Source organism: Xenopus laevis, chromosome 6S, assembly GCF_017654675.1.
Source record: "Xenopus laevis strain J_2021 chromosome 6S, Xenopus_laevis_v10.1, whole genome shotgun sequence".
Classification (NCBI taxonomy): Eukaryota; Metazoa; Chordata; class Amphibia; order Anura; family Pipidae; genus Xenopus; species Xenopus laevis.
Genome location: NC_054382.1, coordinates 103411598 through 103428688, shown reverse-complemented (window position 1 = coordinate 103428688; position 17091 = coordinate 103411598). Strand labels below are relative to the sequence as shown.

The following is a 17091-nucleotide window of genomic DNA, read 5'->3' as shown; positions in this document are numbered from 1 at the left end:
TTTCTTTTACAGAGAAAAATCAAGGCTAAAATGTTAGAGTTCATACTGGGTAAATGAGTATTAAGGGGCACAATATTGCAACCCTGAGTTCTCTATCACTTGTGCCTGGGACATTTTTTTAAATGATCACCCTTTTCCCTTCAAAATCAGTGCAGAAAGCAGTATATACCATGAGAGTGCAGGCAGCAGATTTCTATCACCTATTAGCTGTGCATATGTGTAGTTGGAGGGTCACAACGCTGCGGAGGCAGACATGACGTCACGCTGCTCCGAGAATACGAACGCTAGTGGATTATAGTTTGGCACCAAACAGGGTATATATTCTGCAAGTAAGATGGTATGCACTAGAACTCCATTGACATAGGCTTCTTGCCTAAACGTTGGGGTATTTCTCTAATTCATAGTATCCCCTTTCATACTTGTATGCTGTTTATTGCTGGGTGGTATGTATCTTTATGGCCCTGATGATCATTGCCAATGTGTGCTGACTTGCATATATTCTAATGTTTGTTACATGTAAATCTTTGATAAAGAAGGTTTAATTGCAGTACCACCTTCTTTTTTGTACTTGATTAGTGTGCTGTTGGAGGTTTGAGGGAAAGAAGTAAAAAAACACAGTATTTAAATAGTTCACCCACTTTAGGGAGATATTCTGAATCTCAGGAGCACAGCACAATAGATGGAGTTACCAGATCTATTACATTACAAGAAATACAAAGCTCTGGCAACAGATATAAGATGTTTCATTCACTGACAGGACAGATGTTGACTAGTGATGGGCGAATAAATTCAGGAGGCATGGATTTGCGGGGAATTTCCGTGTTTCGCCGCCCGCGAATGTTTTTACGAAACTTTGTCAAAAATTCTCCAGCAAAAAATCTGCTGCGACATAAAAAAATTGTTGCGTGTTTTTCGCCGTTTCACAAATTATTCATCGAGATTCGGACAGATTCGCCCATCACTAATGTTGACAACAGACAAGTAAATATATTGATATCCATGATACATATGTGTGGGCGCTAGAAAAATGAAAAAGGTTGTGGCTGTAGTTGGTTAAAAGGAGACTTACAGAGAGAAGTATTTGGACGGCACTGTGGATGACCTCGAGGTACTGATATTCTATGATGCATCCCGTCACAGATATAAACGAGTGATCTCCCAGATTCTTGCTTGGCGGAGCAGGCACAAGCCTCCACACACAGCCCGGTCCATGTTCTCGCCACCATGAACGATGGATGGAGATATTGAAGGTCATGAGATCAGTGTCCTGTGGTAAAAAGCAAGTACTACTTTAATCAAGAACATTATAAATATATTATAAATAGTCTGGCTTTCATAAATACTAAGTGGTGAATAACAAACTGTACCAAATAACAAATGCATAATAAAGATAAAAGTGTCCTAAGGGACATTTGTGGTCACAACACTAAAGGCAGATATCCCTGTAATCTGTGGCAGATTACCATAAGCAATGCAGGTGGTCATTCCAGACTCATGGTTTTCAGGGGCACCAGAAGGCAGGAGAGGGGGCAGGATGTGATGGACCTGGGGCTGATCGGGGGCAGAGGTCGGGAAGATCAGAAAAAAGGTGGAGCTTTGCACCTACCACCATATTTGAAATCACTAGGTGAAGAGCACAGTGCCAGCTGGTGCAAGGCAATCCTTTCCTTTAAGGGATTCTGTCATGGTTACACTTACACTGCAAATAATTTACTCTACAATAAAACATTCCATTCGTGAACCAGCAAGTGTATTTTTTTAAGCTATAATATTGGTGTGTAGGCAGCCATCTTAGGTCATGTGCTTTCAGAAAGAGCCAGCACATTAGGATGGAACTGTTTTCTGGCAGGCTGCTGTTTCTCCTACTCAATGTAATTGAGTATATCACATTGGGATTTTACTATTGACTGCTGTTCTTAGATCTACCAGGAAGCTGTTATCTTGTGTTCTGTTGTTAGGCTGTGGGGGGGGGTGATATCACTCCAACTTGCAGTACAGCTGTAAAGAGTGACTGAAGTTTATCAGAGCACAAGTCACATGACTGGGGGCAGCTTGGAAACTGACAATATGTCGACTCCCATGTCAGATTTCAAAATCAAATATAAAAAAATCTGTTGGCACTTTTGAAAAATGGATTTCAGTGCAGAATTCTGCTGGAGCAGCACTTTTAACTTGTGCATTATGGGAAAAAAATCTCTCTGGTGCCCCTTAAGTCGGACATCTGAATGACATGTAAATAAAGGGGTTCAGGGGGGACACCTATGTGCTACTATACACCTCCCATTAATACAGAACTGCCAAGTACAGGTACTGAGAGGAATGCAGGTACAGGTACTTGAGCTCCATTTTGCATAGTGTAAAAAAACATGGTAGCTTGCACCTCTTCTTTGCATCCTGCCCTGCAATCAGTAAATTACCTCTTATGTGTCTGAAAGGCAAATTCTCACCCACTGCTATACAAACTTTAGACTTATCTAAAGTCAAAGGGACACTTTCATCAAATAATATTGTAAAGGTGCTTGAAAAATAATGTGTAATATTTTATAAAATAGAGAAGCAGACAGTATTAACCATACAAGACTATTCGTTGTCTCAAAATATCAGCAGTTATGTCATGCATTTAAGGAGAAAAACTCTAAAAATGTTGATATTTATGAATGGTTTATTCTGGCATGGTTTGCTAAGCAATGATATTACTTTCAAAAAAAAGTCAAGTTTTCTGTTACAAGTGTAATGGAATGCAGTGTGTGACCTGCCATACTATATTCATACCTTAAAGGAACAGTTCAGTGTGAAAATAAAAACTGTGTAAATAGATAGGCTGTGCAAAATAAAACATGTTTCTAATATAGTTAGTTAGCCAATAATGTAATGTATAAAGGCTGGAGTGAACAGATGTCTAATAAAACAGCCAGAATCCAACTTCCTGCTTTTCAGCTCTATAACTCTGAGTTAGTCAGCGACTTGAAGGGGGGCCACATGGTACATTTCTGTTCAGTGAGTTTGCAATTGATCCTCAGCATTCAGCTCAGATTCAAAAGCAACAGAAATGACCCATGTGGCCCCCCCCCCCTCAAGTCTCTGATTGGTTACTGCCTGGTAACCAGGGTAACCAGTCAGTGTAAACCAAGAGAGCTGAAAAGCAGGAAGTAGTGTTCAGACTGACATGTTATACATCAAATCACTCCAGACTTTATACATTACATTTTTGACTAACTAACTATATTAGAAACATTTTTTATTTTGCACAGCCTAGCTATTTACCCAGTTTTTATTTTTACACTGAACAATTCCTTTAAGGCTATAAGGCTGTAGGCTATAGCTATTATGACAAACCAGAATGCTGATCTAAGATATATCTGTGTTTTTTACTGAGCAGTAACTATGGTTACTGCTTATTAAAGAAGTTCTGATAGCTTCAGATTGGCAAACTTTTCCATAATGTGTCCAAAAGTAGTTTAACATTTTGAAAACTTGCCCAGAGACTTGCTTTAACTTTAACCCTATGCTCCTCTTGTTTAGAGAACCTTTGATCTCTGCTGCTGAATATTAACAACCCATAGAAAAAGTACTGAATTTTAGTATTTTTAGTTCTGCTTTGGAAATGTGCTACTTTGTTGAAAAACTTTGCTCTGTTCATAAATCTGGCTCTTGGTTTGAGAAAAAGATAAAACTTTGCTAAAAACATACTCTTAGGTTTGGTAGGAAAGGACTTCTCAAGTTTTGTGAACAAAGGCGGACAAACTGTGTCATTAAAGGACATGTAAACCCTCACAAAAAATTTAATCAGTGAAAAATCTATTTAAATTCTTTAAATACCTGCCATTCCTATGGTTAAAAGGCTGTACCGTCCACTTAGTCACTTAGGATTCCTTCTCCTCCTCTAACCTACTGAGCCCCTCCTTTAGGAATTTGCTTTGGCTGTTGGCCACTGAGCATGCTCAGTTATTTTCAGCTCAGATTACTAAACAGGCCTTCTATTCTATCAGCAAATGTAGAGATAGCATTGGTGGTTCCCATAAAAACTCTGATCTAGCTGTCTGCTCCTAGTAGGAAATTGTGACAGAAATACAGATGTAAATTGTGGGGTTTTTTTGTGTTTTTTTTATAACTAAAAGAATGATATTGCTGGAATTTGAGCTGTTTTACTCACATAGTAACTCTACAATCAAAATATGATACCTCATATGGCATGTTAAAGTGCCCAATTATCCGTGCATATTTCCTTTTGAGGATTTAGAAGGCTTCTTTTCAATATCTCAATGTCATGGTAGTTAAAAGCAAATACATGATTGAACTCCAATGAGTGATGGCTGAGAGACTACACAAACATACAGTATGAATGGACTATTATACTACTAGCTGAGGCACATGCATGCTAGAAAATCTGCATTCCCTAAATTCCCTGTTTGCTGACAGATGACCTGCAAGAGACATTCCAAACATACACAATACAGTAAATGTACCACAATCTTTGGCAGTGCAGACTATTGGTTAGACCCTCTTCTGCCAGTGACCAATGCTTTGCATGGTATATTTGCCTCCTAATTGGAGGAATGTACATCAAATAGCCCCATGGAAGTAAACTCAAATATGAGTGGCCATCAACTAAGCTTCCTTCAAGGCAGACAAATTTTTTGGTGCAGCAATATTAAAAGCAGCCATACTATGCTCCTAAATCTAAAGCTTCATTGAATGCTAATTGCCATGGCACAAATATCCATGAAAACAGGGCCCTCAACCTAATGCCAACCCTGTGTGCTAAGGCTGTTTAGTTACAAAGTAGTGCTCTAACTTAGAGACGCGCAGCTGGTACCAACCCATAATCCCATCAGAGCCTACTGATGCCATTGTAATTAGAATTTGGTGACTAAATTTAATGTATTATCATGGTCTATCTCCCAAAAAGTTCCTTGTAGGTTAGGAAGAAATATGGAACTGAATCAAATGAGGCCCAGTATGGTTAGCAATAATATTTAGAAAATTGAAGCTTTTGCCTGACGTATTTTTCAAAAGTGCACAAAACACATAAATAACACTAAGGCACCAATTTAGCAAATGAGCCTCATTGCTTTCTATGTAGATGATCAATATTCAGGATTTTTCCAAAAAGTCATTTGGGGCAGAACGGTATCAACACTTTTGCAGTGTCCAGCAGCCACATACACTATAACTGGGGCATTGGGCAAAATAATTCCAAGTACAGATATGGAAAAAGGCAATGCTTGTGGCCAGACTATGTAATGATAAATATATATATACACTGTAAAATAAAAATAAAAACTGTTACAGAACAGGCAAACAAATAATAATTACCTCTTGCAATAGTTAAAGGCCATTTTACCAACAAGACTTAAAAAGAAGCTCTTTGCTTTTATTGTAGATAGGCTGGGCCAAGTGTGGCAATTTAAGTGCTCATTAAATCCTCATTAAAATAAAAGGACACTGCAAAGCAGTTACGCTTAATTAAGTTTAAAGCATGCAATTGTATTTGTGTTTCATATGCACTGTCACTAATACCAGGCTTGTGAGAAGGTTACACAATAATGTTGCCTTTAACTAGTGATTACCATTTAGCAAACATTTGGGAAAAAATGGAGAGGTTTGTTCATGTGTTTATAAGCAAGAACAGCAATGATCATATACAACTGCGTCTTTACCACATTGACATAGAGACAACATACAATGAGGGCGTTTTACACATCCAAATTATTGCGGTTGCATACATTTTGCTGAATCGACCGCAATTACATCAGGCACATTATCTTCTTGAACTTTAAGGGGATGATTGGTTTATTTTTTGCTTTGTTTTTTTATTTTGCAGTTCTTAGGTCCACTCATTAAAAAACTGGGCATTTAAGCAAGACAAAATTTATAGCATTGTATTAAGGGTTGCCACCTGTCCGGTTTTGACCTGGACAGGCCGGTTTTTTGAAGGGCTTTCCAACTTTCAAATGGAGGTCATTGATCCCCAAAAAAACAAATGCTCCGTATGTCAACACATTTATTGCTATTGCTACTTTTTATTACTCATCTTTCTATTCAGGCATCTCCTATTCATATTCCTGTCTCTTATTTGAATCTGCGCAGGGTTTACAAGGTAATTTGGACCCTAGTAGTGATGGGCGAATTTATTCGGCAGGTGCAAATTCGCGGCGAATTTGCGCGATTCACCGCCCATGAAAATTCACGGCAAAAATTGGCCGCGCCGTTTCGTGAATTTTTCGCCGTTTCGCGAAATTCGCGAATTTTCGGGCGTAGCGAATTTTCACGGCGCAAACTCGCCCATCACTAGACCCTAGCAATCAGGTTGTAAATGCAAACTGGAGAGCTGCTGAACAGAAAGTTAAATAACTCAGAAACCACAAATAATAAAATATAAAAACCAGTTGCACCTAGTCTAGGAGTATCGCTCTCTACATCATACTAAGAGTTAACTGAGGGGTGAACATCCCCTTTAAGCAACAATAACCGATCTCACTGACCATTCATGTTAGCTGCAGTATTAAGAATAAACCAATAATTTAAGCTGGTGAACCACCCCTTTAATGAAATGTCTTTTATATAGTAGGGAATGATCTTGATAAGAAAATGGGCATTCTAGTGTAACATTTTAAACTACAGTCCTGTCACATACTGAGACCTAATGATAAGTCTACAGTGCTTGTAACCTGCCCAGCACTATATTGTCACGCTACAGTATTCCCTAAGAAACACGCTGTAACACCTAAGCCATTTAATAAAAGTTATTCTACAGTGTCTAAACATTAAATATACATTTCTGTTCTTATTACAGCTCTCTGGTATAACGCACACATCTGAGCATCCAGTTACCTGCCACATAAGACATTTTGCTGGGAAGAAGTGACACATTTTTGACAGCTGTGATTGCAGTTCTATTCTCACATACACTTCATCCGTCTTGCACAGAATCAAGCGGCTGATAGTATTTAAGAAAAATACTTGGCTCATGCTGCAATCATATGTCAAAATGCATCAGAGAGTATCCGAAGAGAGGGTGCTTCGCAGTTTAAGGCTCAATTTATTGGCAAATTGGCAACTATAAAAATAGCTCATTTAAATAAAACAGGCAATAATATCTGTAGCCGAGCGGAATAAAATACTTTGAACATTAAACCTGCTTTGTTTTTTCAGATATTATTAACCTGCATTTTATGCTCCTATAAGGAAATGTTGTGTCCTATTTTACTGTAAGTAGTTCCGAGATGAGTTAATTCAATATAGGTTTGATCTTGTTTAGAGTTGGCTGGGGGAGCAGTTTTCACTTTCCATTTAAAATGTTTCTTGAAAGTTCCTTACTGGCCAGGGGTGTCGTGTGTCCCTAGTCTTTAAAAAGGGGAGTCACCATTTGTTCTGTCTTTATTGGATCCCACTTGTTGTTGTTGGAGAGGTGGATGGTGCTGGAGAGAGCATGGGAGGCCTCAGTAGGTGTAGCTAGTGTAGGAGATTATAGCTCACTGGATGTGACAGTTAGGCTAAGGGTAGTTAGCAAGTAGCAAGAAGCTCCAACAAGTATAGAAGTAGTGTTAGTACCCTCAGTGTCACCCACCAGTGTAGGAACTCAAGTGGTCAGGCTCATTTTTTAGTTATTAATGCTGGCTGTTATTAATGCCCTTCTGTACTATTAAGGGAAGTAAGTACTGAAATACTGTAAAGGGATATATCTTGTACCATTTTAAAGTAACATCTCAGAGATTGTTTAAGGATCCAACAAATAAAGAGTTACCTGTTACTTTAAAGAACCACTGCACCCGAGTTACTGAACATCTGCAAAGAGTGAATTACCTTTCCTCCATACCTACAGTGAGGGCCCACCTAAGAGAAAGTATCCTGCGTAACACATTTGCTGGGAGTTACATGGGGTTGCTAGACTAGTTTAGTAGGAGAAAGGGCAGTGTCCTTTGCACCAAAGGGTTATATAGCTCCTAAAAAGCTTTCCATTTCTATACAAATCTTTAAACGAGAACATTGTTTCATTGTTAATAAATTCTTTAAATAAAAACACATCAGAACAGATCAGAATGTTACTTGCAAATAAGTAATTTCAAGAAAATCTATTTCTTTAGTAACACACTAACTACTGTACACCAGCTCTGCATAAAACAGTAAAGAATGTTTAAGGAAGTGATGCGTGTAACCTTTTAATGACCATATATTTGTATTTATTGACTGTTCAACACTGTTTAGACTTTATTTTTATTTAGACTTTATTTTGTTTTGTTTTGTTTCTTTGAAGTAATTAGTCTAGGACTGGGGAAATAAGATTGTAATAAGCCATCCAGTCTAAAGAATCAGATAAATAAGAAAAATAAGAATTACTTTTTTTTTTCTTTAAAGCTCTGCACCTGATGCTGTCTCCTGAAGATTCTCTTCTCCCAAATACATTCTTCATGTTCATCCATGCAACTACAGTTACACAAGGTATACTGCAATTATGGCATCTATCTAGCAGATATTGTTTCTTTCAACTCCAATAATTTTATTCCATTTTCTACCTTTATTTTCTAGATGTATTGATTTTTCATGCTTTTAAAAGCTAAAACTATGGCAGAGTTATAGTTTAGAGTTAAAAACAGAGCAGTGTATGTGATGACACAGTGTTCTATGAAAAAAAACATGAATATAAGTTGGAGCATCCACTTTTAGTAACTACAAAGCATATATAAGGCATAGCTACTAAAAATTGGGAATGTGCACAAGGATACAACAGTCTCACCATATGTGCAAAGTAAAATTTATGAACAAGTCATATTCTTATGGTTTAGTTTTAAAGCACCAACATACTTAGGGAGAACAAATACTATGATTTAAAGGCAATTGTTCATAACTAACCTCAGACAGCTATATGTGAGCAGGGCATTCTTCAATTGTGTGGCTGTTCTTAGAATGAAAGTGGAAATGAAGGCTGAACCTATTCATATAAGTATAGAGTATTTTTTTCTGAAAGGGTTGTAAATGGCCAAATAAGATATCAAGAACCATTCCATCATCTCCTCAGTAATTATGTGTGCGATCACAATTCTCCATATTCCGTCAGTGTCTTAACAGGGGGTCCCCAGCAAGACAATAATTACATTACAGGACATTTTAGGCAAATAAAATGATTTTTTCCCATAAAAGGATGACTGCACCAGAGGCCTTCAGACTAGAGGAGAAGAACTTTCATTTGAAGCAACGTACAGTAGGTGGTTCTTCATAGTGAGGGCAGGGAGATAGGGGAATGCTAATAAGAGTTGTACTGATGTGCAAGCGAGCAAAGACTGTAACATGATCTAGATCAAAGTAACCGCTGTATTATGGCTTACTATAAAATTAGATGACGAAAGTACAATAAATAAAAAGAAAAAGCAAAACTGTAAAGTATTCTAAATAAGCAAGAAAAAAATATTTCAGCACATATAGGTGTCTTTTATTGAAGAGATTTTATTAGCACTCTTCAAGCAGAATATGGTACTAAAATACAATATTCAAAGTAGTAAATAGATATGTTGTAGTTTGTACAAGTACAAGTTTTGAAATCGGACACCGGTATGGTCATTTTCCTACTTTCCCAAGTCCTCTCAACCTTGTCACTTTTGTTCTGATAAGCTTCAGTCTTTCTTTACTGCTGTACTGAAAATTGGAGTCATGTCAAAACCCCTTCCCTCTAACAGCAGCCCACCCTGACACCTCTGCTACAGGATTCAAGTTCCTGAATTGAGCTCCATGTTTTCAAGCATCCAACCTAGCCACCTAACCTGAAGCCACAGGTCCTACCTCACTGCCCTTTGCCCACTTATTTTCCCTTATTTGCACTGTAACAGTAAACTTACTTTATGTGGGGGTCATTTATAAACTTTGTGCAGCACAGAATGGTTTGCACAGTGGACACTGGATAAAGCTGGATAAGAGTGGTGCATTTAATGTGCAAATAGAATTGCAAATAGTTTTTTCGCACTGTGAATGTCCATAAGAGCTTATTAAATATGGCAAAAATTGCAAATTGAGAACATTTATGCACAAGCTTTGCGTTTGAGTTATGCCACTACTTTGCTGGAGGATAAATTGTGAAAATTGTGAATTTAAATTACAGTCAATGGATTTTTCGCACACAACAACCTTTATCACCATTATTATCATTTGACATAAGAAGATTGCATGTAGATTAGTTAACATTATCGGATGAAACAAGAGGATCGGACAGCCCTTCTTGCAAGATCTTAGAAGCTCCTTTTGATAAATGGCAGACTAGGAGCTTGCACTAGTGATGGGCGATTAAATTCGCCATGGCACAAATTTGCTGCGAATTTCCGCGTTTTTCGCCATAGGCGAATAAATTCGAGAAACTCCTGCAAAAATACGCCTGTGTCAAAAAATCACTCTGATAAGTCGCTTGCATCAAAATCACCGTGCGTCAACACTATTCGGACGCCCATTGACTTTTACACCAGCATCAAAATTGACTTTTCAGAAGTGGGCTTCAATTTTCAACTTTCACAAATTTTTCCCGAATTTTTCGGCGAAGCTAAACTGGAGAAATTCACCCAAAACTAGCTAGCACACTTGAAGCTAGGACCAGATTTCCATGTGAATGTAATTCTTGGTTAGGTTTTTAAGGGCCTTCATTCCTGCCAAACATTGCTCCTGGTCTCCATCTTTTCATATTTCCAGTTCTTCTACTTTCCTTGTTTCTCATTGTCTTTTCTTTCTACTTAAAAACTCATGTCACACAATCTTTAAAAACATGAAAAAGATAAAAATGCAACATACTTTAAACTGCACCTTTTAATATATTTTGTTCTTTGATTGCCATAATACCATACAACATTTTCCTCACAAATAGGGAGTAATCTTGCTCAGTTCTATGATGTTTTAGGTGTGCTATTAACTTGTCTTCACTATCATCATTACATTTCTTAATCAGGCCTTTACACTGCATTACAAGCTTACTGCACTTATGATTTCCAATAAAATTCTTATTTTAAAACTGCATTTGCATATCAATACCTTCCTTGATTTGCAACTACATTATAATGGCAATCGTATCTATTTCAAAGACATAGAGAATGCATTTGCAAGTGAAATCTCTCCAGGGTAGAACATCTTTTTAACTATTTTATAGAGGTTCTTTTTACAATATGTCTATTTCCACAGTTTTCTGTTTTCATATTCATTTGCATAATGACAGTTTCCAGCACATCTGGCACAGGACAACCAGCTGTTTAAATGACCTTGTTTTATTTGATGTTTTTTTCAACAGTGTGACATGCAATTAGTTGTCTTGAAAAGGAACAGGAAAACTCTTTTAGTCTTTTTTCATTTATTCTATATCAAAGCTTACTTCCTCTATATTTCAGTTTCAACTTTTTTTATATTTTTTTTATATTTAATATGTGTCATTTATATTAGTCAAACATCAAACGGCACAGTCCCCTAAGGTCATTCCCTAGGTACTGTTTGGAACACAATATGCTTCAATAGCAACTAGAGCTTCCAGTCAAGTGCCCTAAATCCCATTTCCCAGTCATGATCTCAGTTCCTGCAGTGACTCAACCCTTTCCCACCAATCCATATCCTGACACCCCCCCATCCACTAAAACTTCCTCCCCGTCCTTTCTTACACCATCAAGGCTCCTTTTCTTAATGAAATACCCCATTATTTGATCATTGCAAAGTGTTGTGTTTGGATGGAAGTTGTGATGTTTCTGCTGAATGAAGACTAAAATACAGCTAAAGACCTGGTGTTTGAGGAGTCTCATTGACTGTGTAAACCACTGATCCACCTACCATTTTTAATTCCCCCACAAAAGACAATTAGGCTTGGACTGTTGGCCACACACAACATATATATTTCATCCTTGAAAAAGGTCCCAACAGGGACCGAAACGTTGGGCACAGATACGATGCAACAATAAAGTAATTGGTTTTTATAACAGGGAGTGCTGGTCTGAGAATAACTGGTATATATGATGACATCAGAACTCACAGTTTATAAGGATATAATTTACAAGATATTGTATGATATATATATGAATTATTCTAGAACAAAGGTCTCCAACTATTTATACCTATGAGCCCTGGGGTTTATAAATAATGGCTATTTGTTTCTTAATCCCATTGTCATGTTTGGTTTCCCAAAACCTAAAACAGACACCAAAGCTCCGGCCACGGCTCACACTTCTGCCCATAACAGCTGCCTTTTGCTTTGTGAAGAGCTTTCCTCTACTCAGATGCTGCAAGGTCTTAAAGTGAGAGAGCCAAGGCAAGAGTTCTGGGCAGACAAAAGAACCCGAAACATGTGACAGGAAGGACAGGGAAAGAGTAAGCGTAGAAGTGGGATAGGCCTGGTCAATACCAATCAGTGCAGTGCAGTATGGAATTAGGAGGTAGAATCAAGGACACAGGCTGTGGTCAAAACAATCAGGGTGCAGTGCAAAGTCAGGATCCAGAAGAATGGTCAGTAACAGGCAAAGGTGGGTACAGGCAGCAAATCAGCAGTCGTCAGGGACAGACAAGGGTCAATAACAATATATACTTAAGTGCACAAGTCGGTAACATCCGGGAAGAGGCACATGGAAGACGCCCACCACCTCCCTGGTATCATCACGCCCATGTTGACCATACTGAGTCTGCTTGTGTTTGGCAATAAAGATATGTCTTTGTGCCTCCATCTGCATTGAGGTTGCTGGGAGCAACATAAAAGATAATTGGGAATCACCACTGGTTGGGGATAACTGTTCTATAATTTTTACTGGAAATTTATAAATAAATAATAAAATGAGGTTATCAGGCAGTGAGACACATACTGTAGATGGTATTGCATGACTTTCTACATAATCCTCCTCCTCAGTATATCAATTCCTCTTCCATACTCATTTGTCATTAAAAGAAATAAAATATTCAGAGATACTGAAGGGATTTAAGATTGGACGTGTTTTATGTTATGAAATTAATACAAAGCAGAGCAATTAAACAAAAAGCAAACACACCACATTTAATGGATTGGTTTCCTCGTGTCTGACAGAGGATAAAGGCTACATGATATTCCTAATATTGATCTGCTTGTTAAACACTCATCTCCATTTCTCCTTGTATGCTGATTCGTTCCCATGATATTAGTACACTAGTGACTTGATACCCTGCTTCTTACTTCCCTGCTGCTGTTTATTGTATGATGTTTAATAAAAAGAGAAGATTACAACTTTCTTTGGTTGATTAGTATAATACAGATGGGGATTGTCTTTTATGTGTTGCTGTGCCACAATTCCATTCTTAGCAGTTGGCTATTGATGATCCCACTGTATGACCAAGAGCTCTTTTCATTTAAATAAATATGGCTCCTGTGCTGAAGTATTGAAGCATGAGATACCACCTTAAGGGTGGTAAATCTGCTCGTTCCTTATATAACTTTAGAAAGACTAGTAGCCCTCTGGCATAATAGGATTCCTGCCCTTTCCACCTCCATATTCCAACCTTTTTCAGCAGTTTGGCCTGTGGCTACACTCAGTTTACAGCCCTTATTCCCACACAGGTCGAGTATTTTATATCGCTTTCTTGTACTTAATGCATCAGCTTTGCAGTTCATGTTAGGCATAATGAATTGTTTGATTTTATTGCAGAACAAGCATTCCTCAATTGTAACAATGGAAAGCATCAAGGAAAAATGTGTAATGATTACAGACGTATTGGATTGCTGGCCACAAATGAGTACTTCAAAACATTATTTAATCAATGGATGAAAGACTTTTCATTTAATTTCCGAAGTTTGGGAAGGCGCCATTTACAAATTGTCAGATTTATCCTTTCCCTAGTTGGCTCTGCTCCACGTTCTCATTTACTTGACTTATGGAATGATAATTTCACATCTAGCATGATAGAAATAGTGTGTGCTAGTGGATAATTTAACATTTTTCAATTAAAAATTTGTTTCACATAATTTTGCAAAGGTTTAAATTGTCTGCTGTAAGGAGAGCGCATTATACATGTAATACACAATACTGTATAGTGGATAGACACAATATGCGTCATGCCAAATGCTGGAAATTATGCCTTTTCCAGCACAACTATGTCTGATTTGCATCATAGCCGAAGTGCAATTTTAACATACAAGCCACTATTGAATTTGGCACGACTCCCCTGGGGAGTACTGTAATGCTGGAATTATGTGGGAAAATGTTGCATTGTGGATAAAAGATCTGAAATTTGTACCTAGAATTGCACATTGCACAGTGCAGGGTGGTAAGTAAATGACCCCTAATATTTATACAGAAAAAAGGTGAGGTATTAAAGGAGAAGGAAAGGCATATTTAATTTGGGGTGCCAAAAATGTAGGCATCCCCAAATGATCATATATACTTACCCCACACTTTGGGATGGTGCCCCTAATGCAGAAAACACTCAAGCATTCTCAATAACAGGTCCCATACCTGTACTACATTTCCCATTTGTATTTCACTGAACCAGGGTGGCTCCTATCATGAGGCAAGGTGAGATCCATGCCTTAGGCGGCAGTGAGAGGTCAGTTACAAAGAGCTTTTAAAAGTCTCCTCCTATAACTTTAAGTGCTATTGCGCTCATTGCACTAGTGATGCGGCATTGGGGGATCGCCTCTGCACTGAACACCTCCAACAGTGCCTTCCCTCCCAGGTACCTCTCTCTTTCCTCCTGCTCCCGTTCTAGTACCATCATCTCATATCTGACAGTTGCTCTAATGCACTAATCTCTAGCTGCACAGAGTCAGACTGATCTTGCATTGCAAATAGTCTGTCCCTGCTGACAATTGCTTCTTCAAAGTGGAAAACAATTGGTTTTCTCGGCTCAGTGCAACACATCTAATGTGATCGTTATAGTGTTTTTTTTCTTAATTCTTTCATTAAATGGTTCTGCTGTTCTGACTTGCACATGTCATTCTATTAGCTCAAGTTGCCAGCAATACACTGAATCATCTCACTGCTCAGATTTCTCGCTCTAGAATAGAGAGGCTATTATATAACATGCCAGTCTGACACTTGAAATCAAAGAGGTGCCATTTGTGTATGGAAACAGGTCTAACCCTTTCTGGAAACTGCAGCCGGTGGTTTTGAAATACACAGCATATTGCTGACAAGGGACAATGCCTTTCACTGCAAGGATAACTTGACTTTTACCATGTAACCATCTCCTACATTATTCATGTATATTACCCAGAGTTTATGAGATTTGACAGCCATTGATTTTGGAAAGATCCTGTTTGCATTTTCATGCACTGAAAACACTTAAAATATTTTTGTTTGAAATCATACATGAAAAATGTGTCTAACTATAATTTGGGCTAAAACCTCTACAAATTCCTCCTATATTTGAGTGCCCCATAGATTCTTGTATGTCTAACAAATGACTGGTGGGTGTTTTTTGAGAAATTCTCATTAAAGTAATACAACAAGCAACTTATCATTTATTTTTATAATGAGGGAGAAAATACTTGACACATTGGGGCAGATTTATTAGTTGGAAGGGTAAATTCGAATTCAAGAATTATCATACCTCGGCTCTGGGGACAACTCATATTCGATAGTATCAATGGCATCCTGACATTCACATTTATTTGGAGAAAAAAGTCTAATCAAATTCCGTTCAAATTAGGTTTGAGTTTTCGGGTCAGTAATATTCATTTCAGTTTTAGATATTGGAGTTTTTTTCTTAAATAAGAAACCATTCGAGTTTCAAGGTCATTCGAGTTCATTTTAGGTAAAAAAAAACTATCACTCCGTTATGTCCCCTTTAAAGTTCTTCTGAAATTCCTTTGACTAGTGCTTGTACTGGGTACCCCCTAAACTGGCCTCATGACATTACAATCCATGGAAAGCCAAAGTTGAACCCAGCATGAAACTGACTTTTACACCTATTAGAATCGGCTACTAATTTGTAATGAATACCAAACATTCAAGAAAAAAAACATTTGGAGCTATGATTTAATACCAAAGGTGAATTTTAGTAAAGTGACTGGAGTCTGTAGCTGTAACACAATGTTGCCCAAAGACAATTTCCAGACTATGCCAATTAAGATGGATAAACAACTCAACTTTGCTGGAATATACTGGATTCTTAAAGGAGAACTAAAGCCTAACTAAAGAAGTAGCTAGAAATGCTGTACATTTTTGGGGGGGCTTCTGTACCAGCTAAAGGCAACCACAGCCCTTTAGTAGTAAAGATCTGTGTCTCCAAAGATGCCCCAGTAGCTCCCCATCTTCTTTTCTGCTGATTCACTGCACATGCTCTGTGCTGCTGTCAGCTTCACTCACAATATACAGTACACATAGAATAGAAAGTCACAATATAAGGCTGATTAGTAATTAATACAGATGATAACTACATGACAGCACAGAAACCAGTGCAATTAGCATCAGAATTTAATAATCAGCCCTGTAGCATCAGCTTATATTACAGACAAACCTAATTTTCTGCTTGATAATTTGTGACGACCCCTAAGCTTAGCTTCTCGACAGCTGCTCAGAGCCCACTGAGCATGTGAGTATAGCAGTTTCCAAGATGGTGACTCCCCGGTGACAAGTTGGAAGTCCTGGACCATTGTTGCTATTGACAAGCTGAAACTTAAGGTTGATGCAATACATTCAGTTTATCAAAAATGGCATTTTAACCACTTTCATTTTTGACAAGCTGAAACTTAAGGTTGATGCAATACATTCAGTATATCAAAAATGGCATTTTAGCCACTTTCATTTTTAGGTTTTAGTTCTCCTTTAAATGAACCTTTGTGTGTATCCTTTATAATTGCAAAAGCTCCAAAAGATCTCATAATTGCCCTTGTGCTTGAGAGAATAAAACCCCATAACATATTTACCTTATTATTCCTTCCTCCTTCAAAGCTTGCTCATCTGCTTATCCCTTTGGGAAACCTATCTTTCTTATTAATAGATCAGGTCCTGACCTTTACGTACTCATCTGCTTTTCCTGCCATAGATTATTGCAGTGAAGAAGTTGCTTATTAAACACACAGACAGTTCAGATAACATCAAACAGACTTAAAAGTATAAGAAATGAAGACTGAATTCTAGACCATAAATGCATAAAACCGTGTAAACCAGTTCATTT

General features: G+C 37.8%; 1 protein-coding gene across 2 annotated transcripts in view; it reads right to left on the bottom strand.

The window, feature by feature from the left end:
• nkain3.S (Sodium/potassium transporting ATPase interacting 3 S homeolog) overlaps window positions 1-17091 on the bottom strand; it is a 313723-nt gene that overhangs the window by 79653 nt on the left and 216979 nt on the right. For both annotated transcript variants that reach the window (XM_041567191.1, NM_001093808.1), the window contains 1 exon segment: window positions 1070-1267. In XM_041567191.1, the coding sequence (XP_041423125.1) occupies window positions 1070-1267 (198 nt within the window).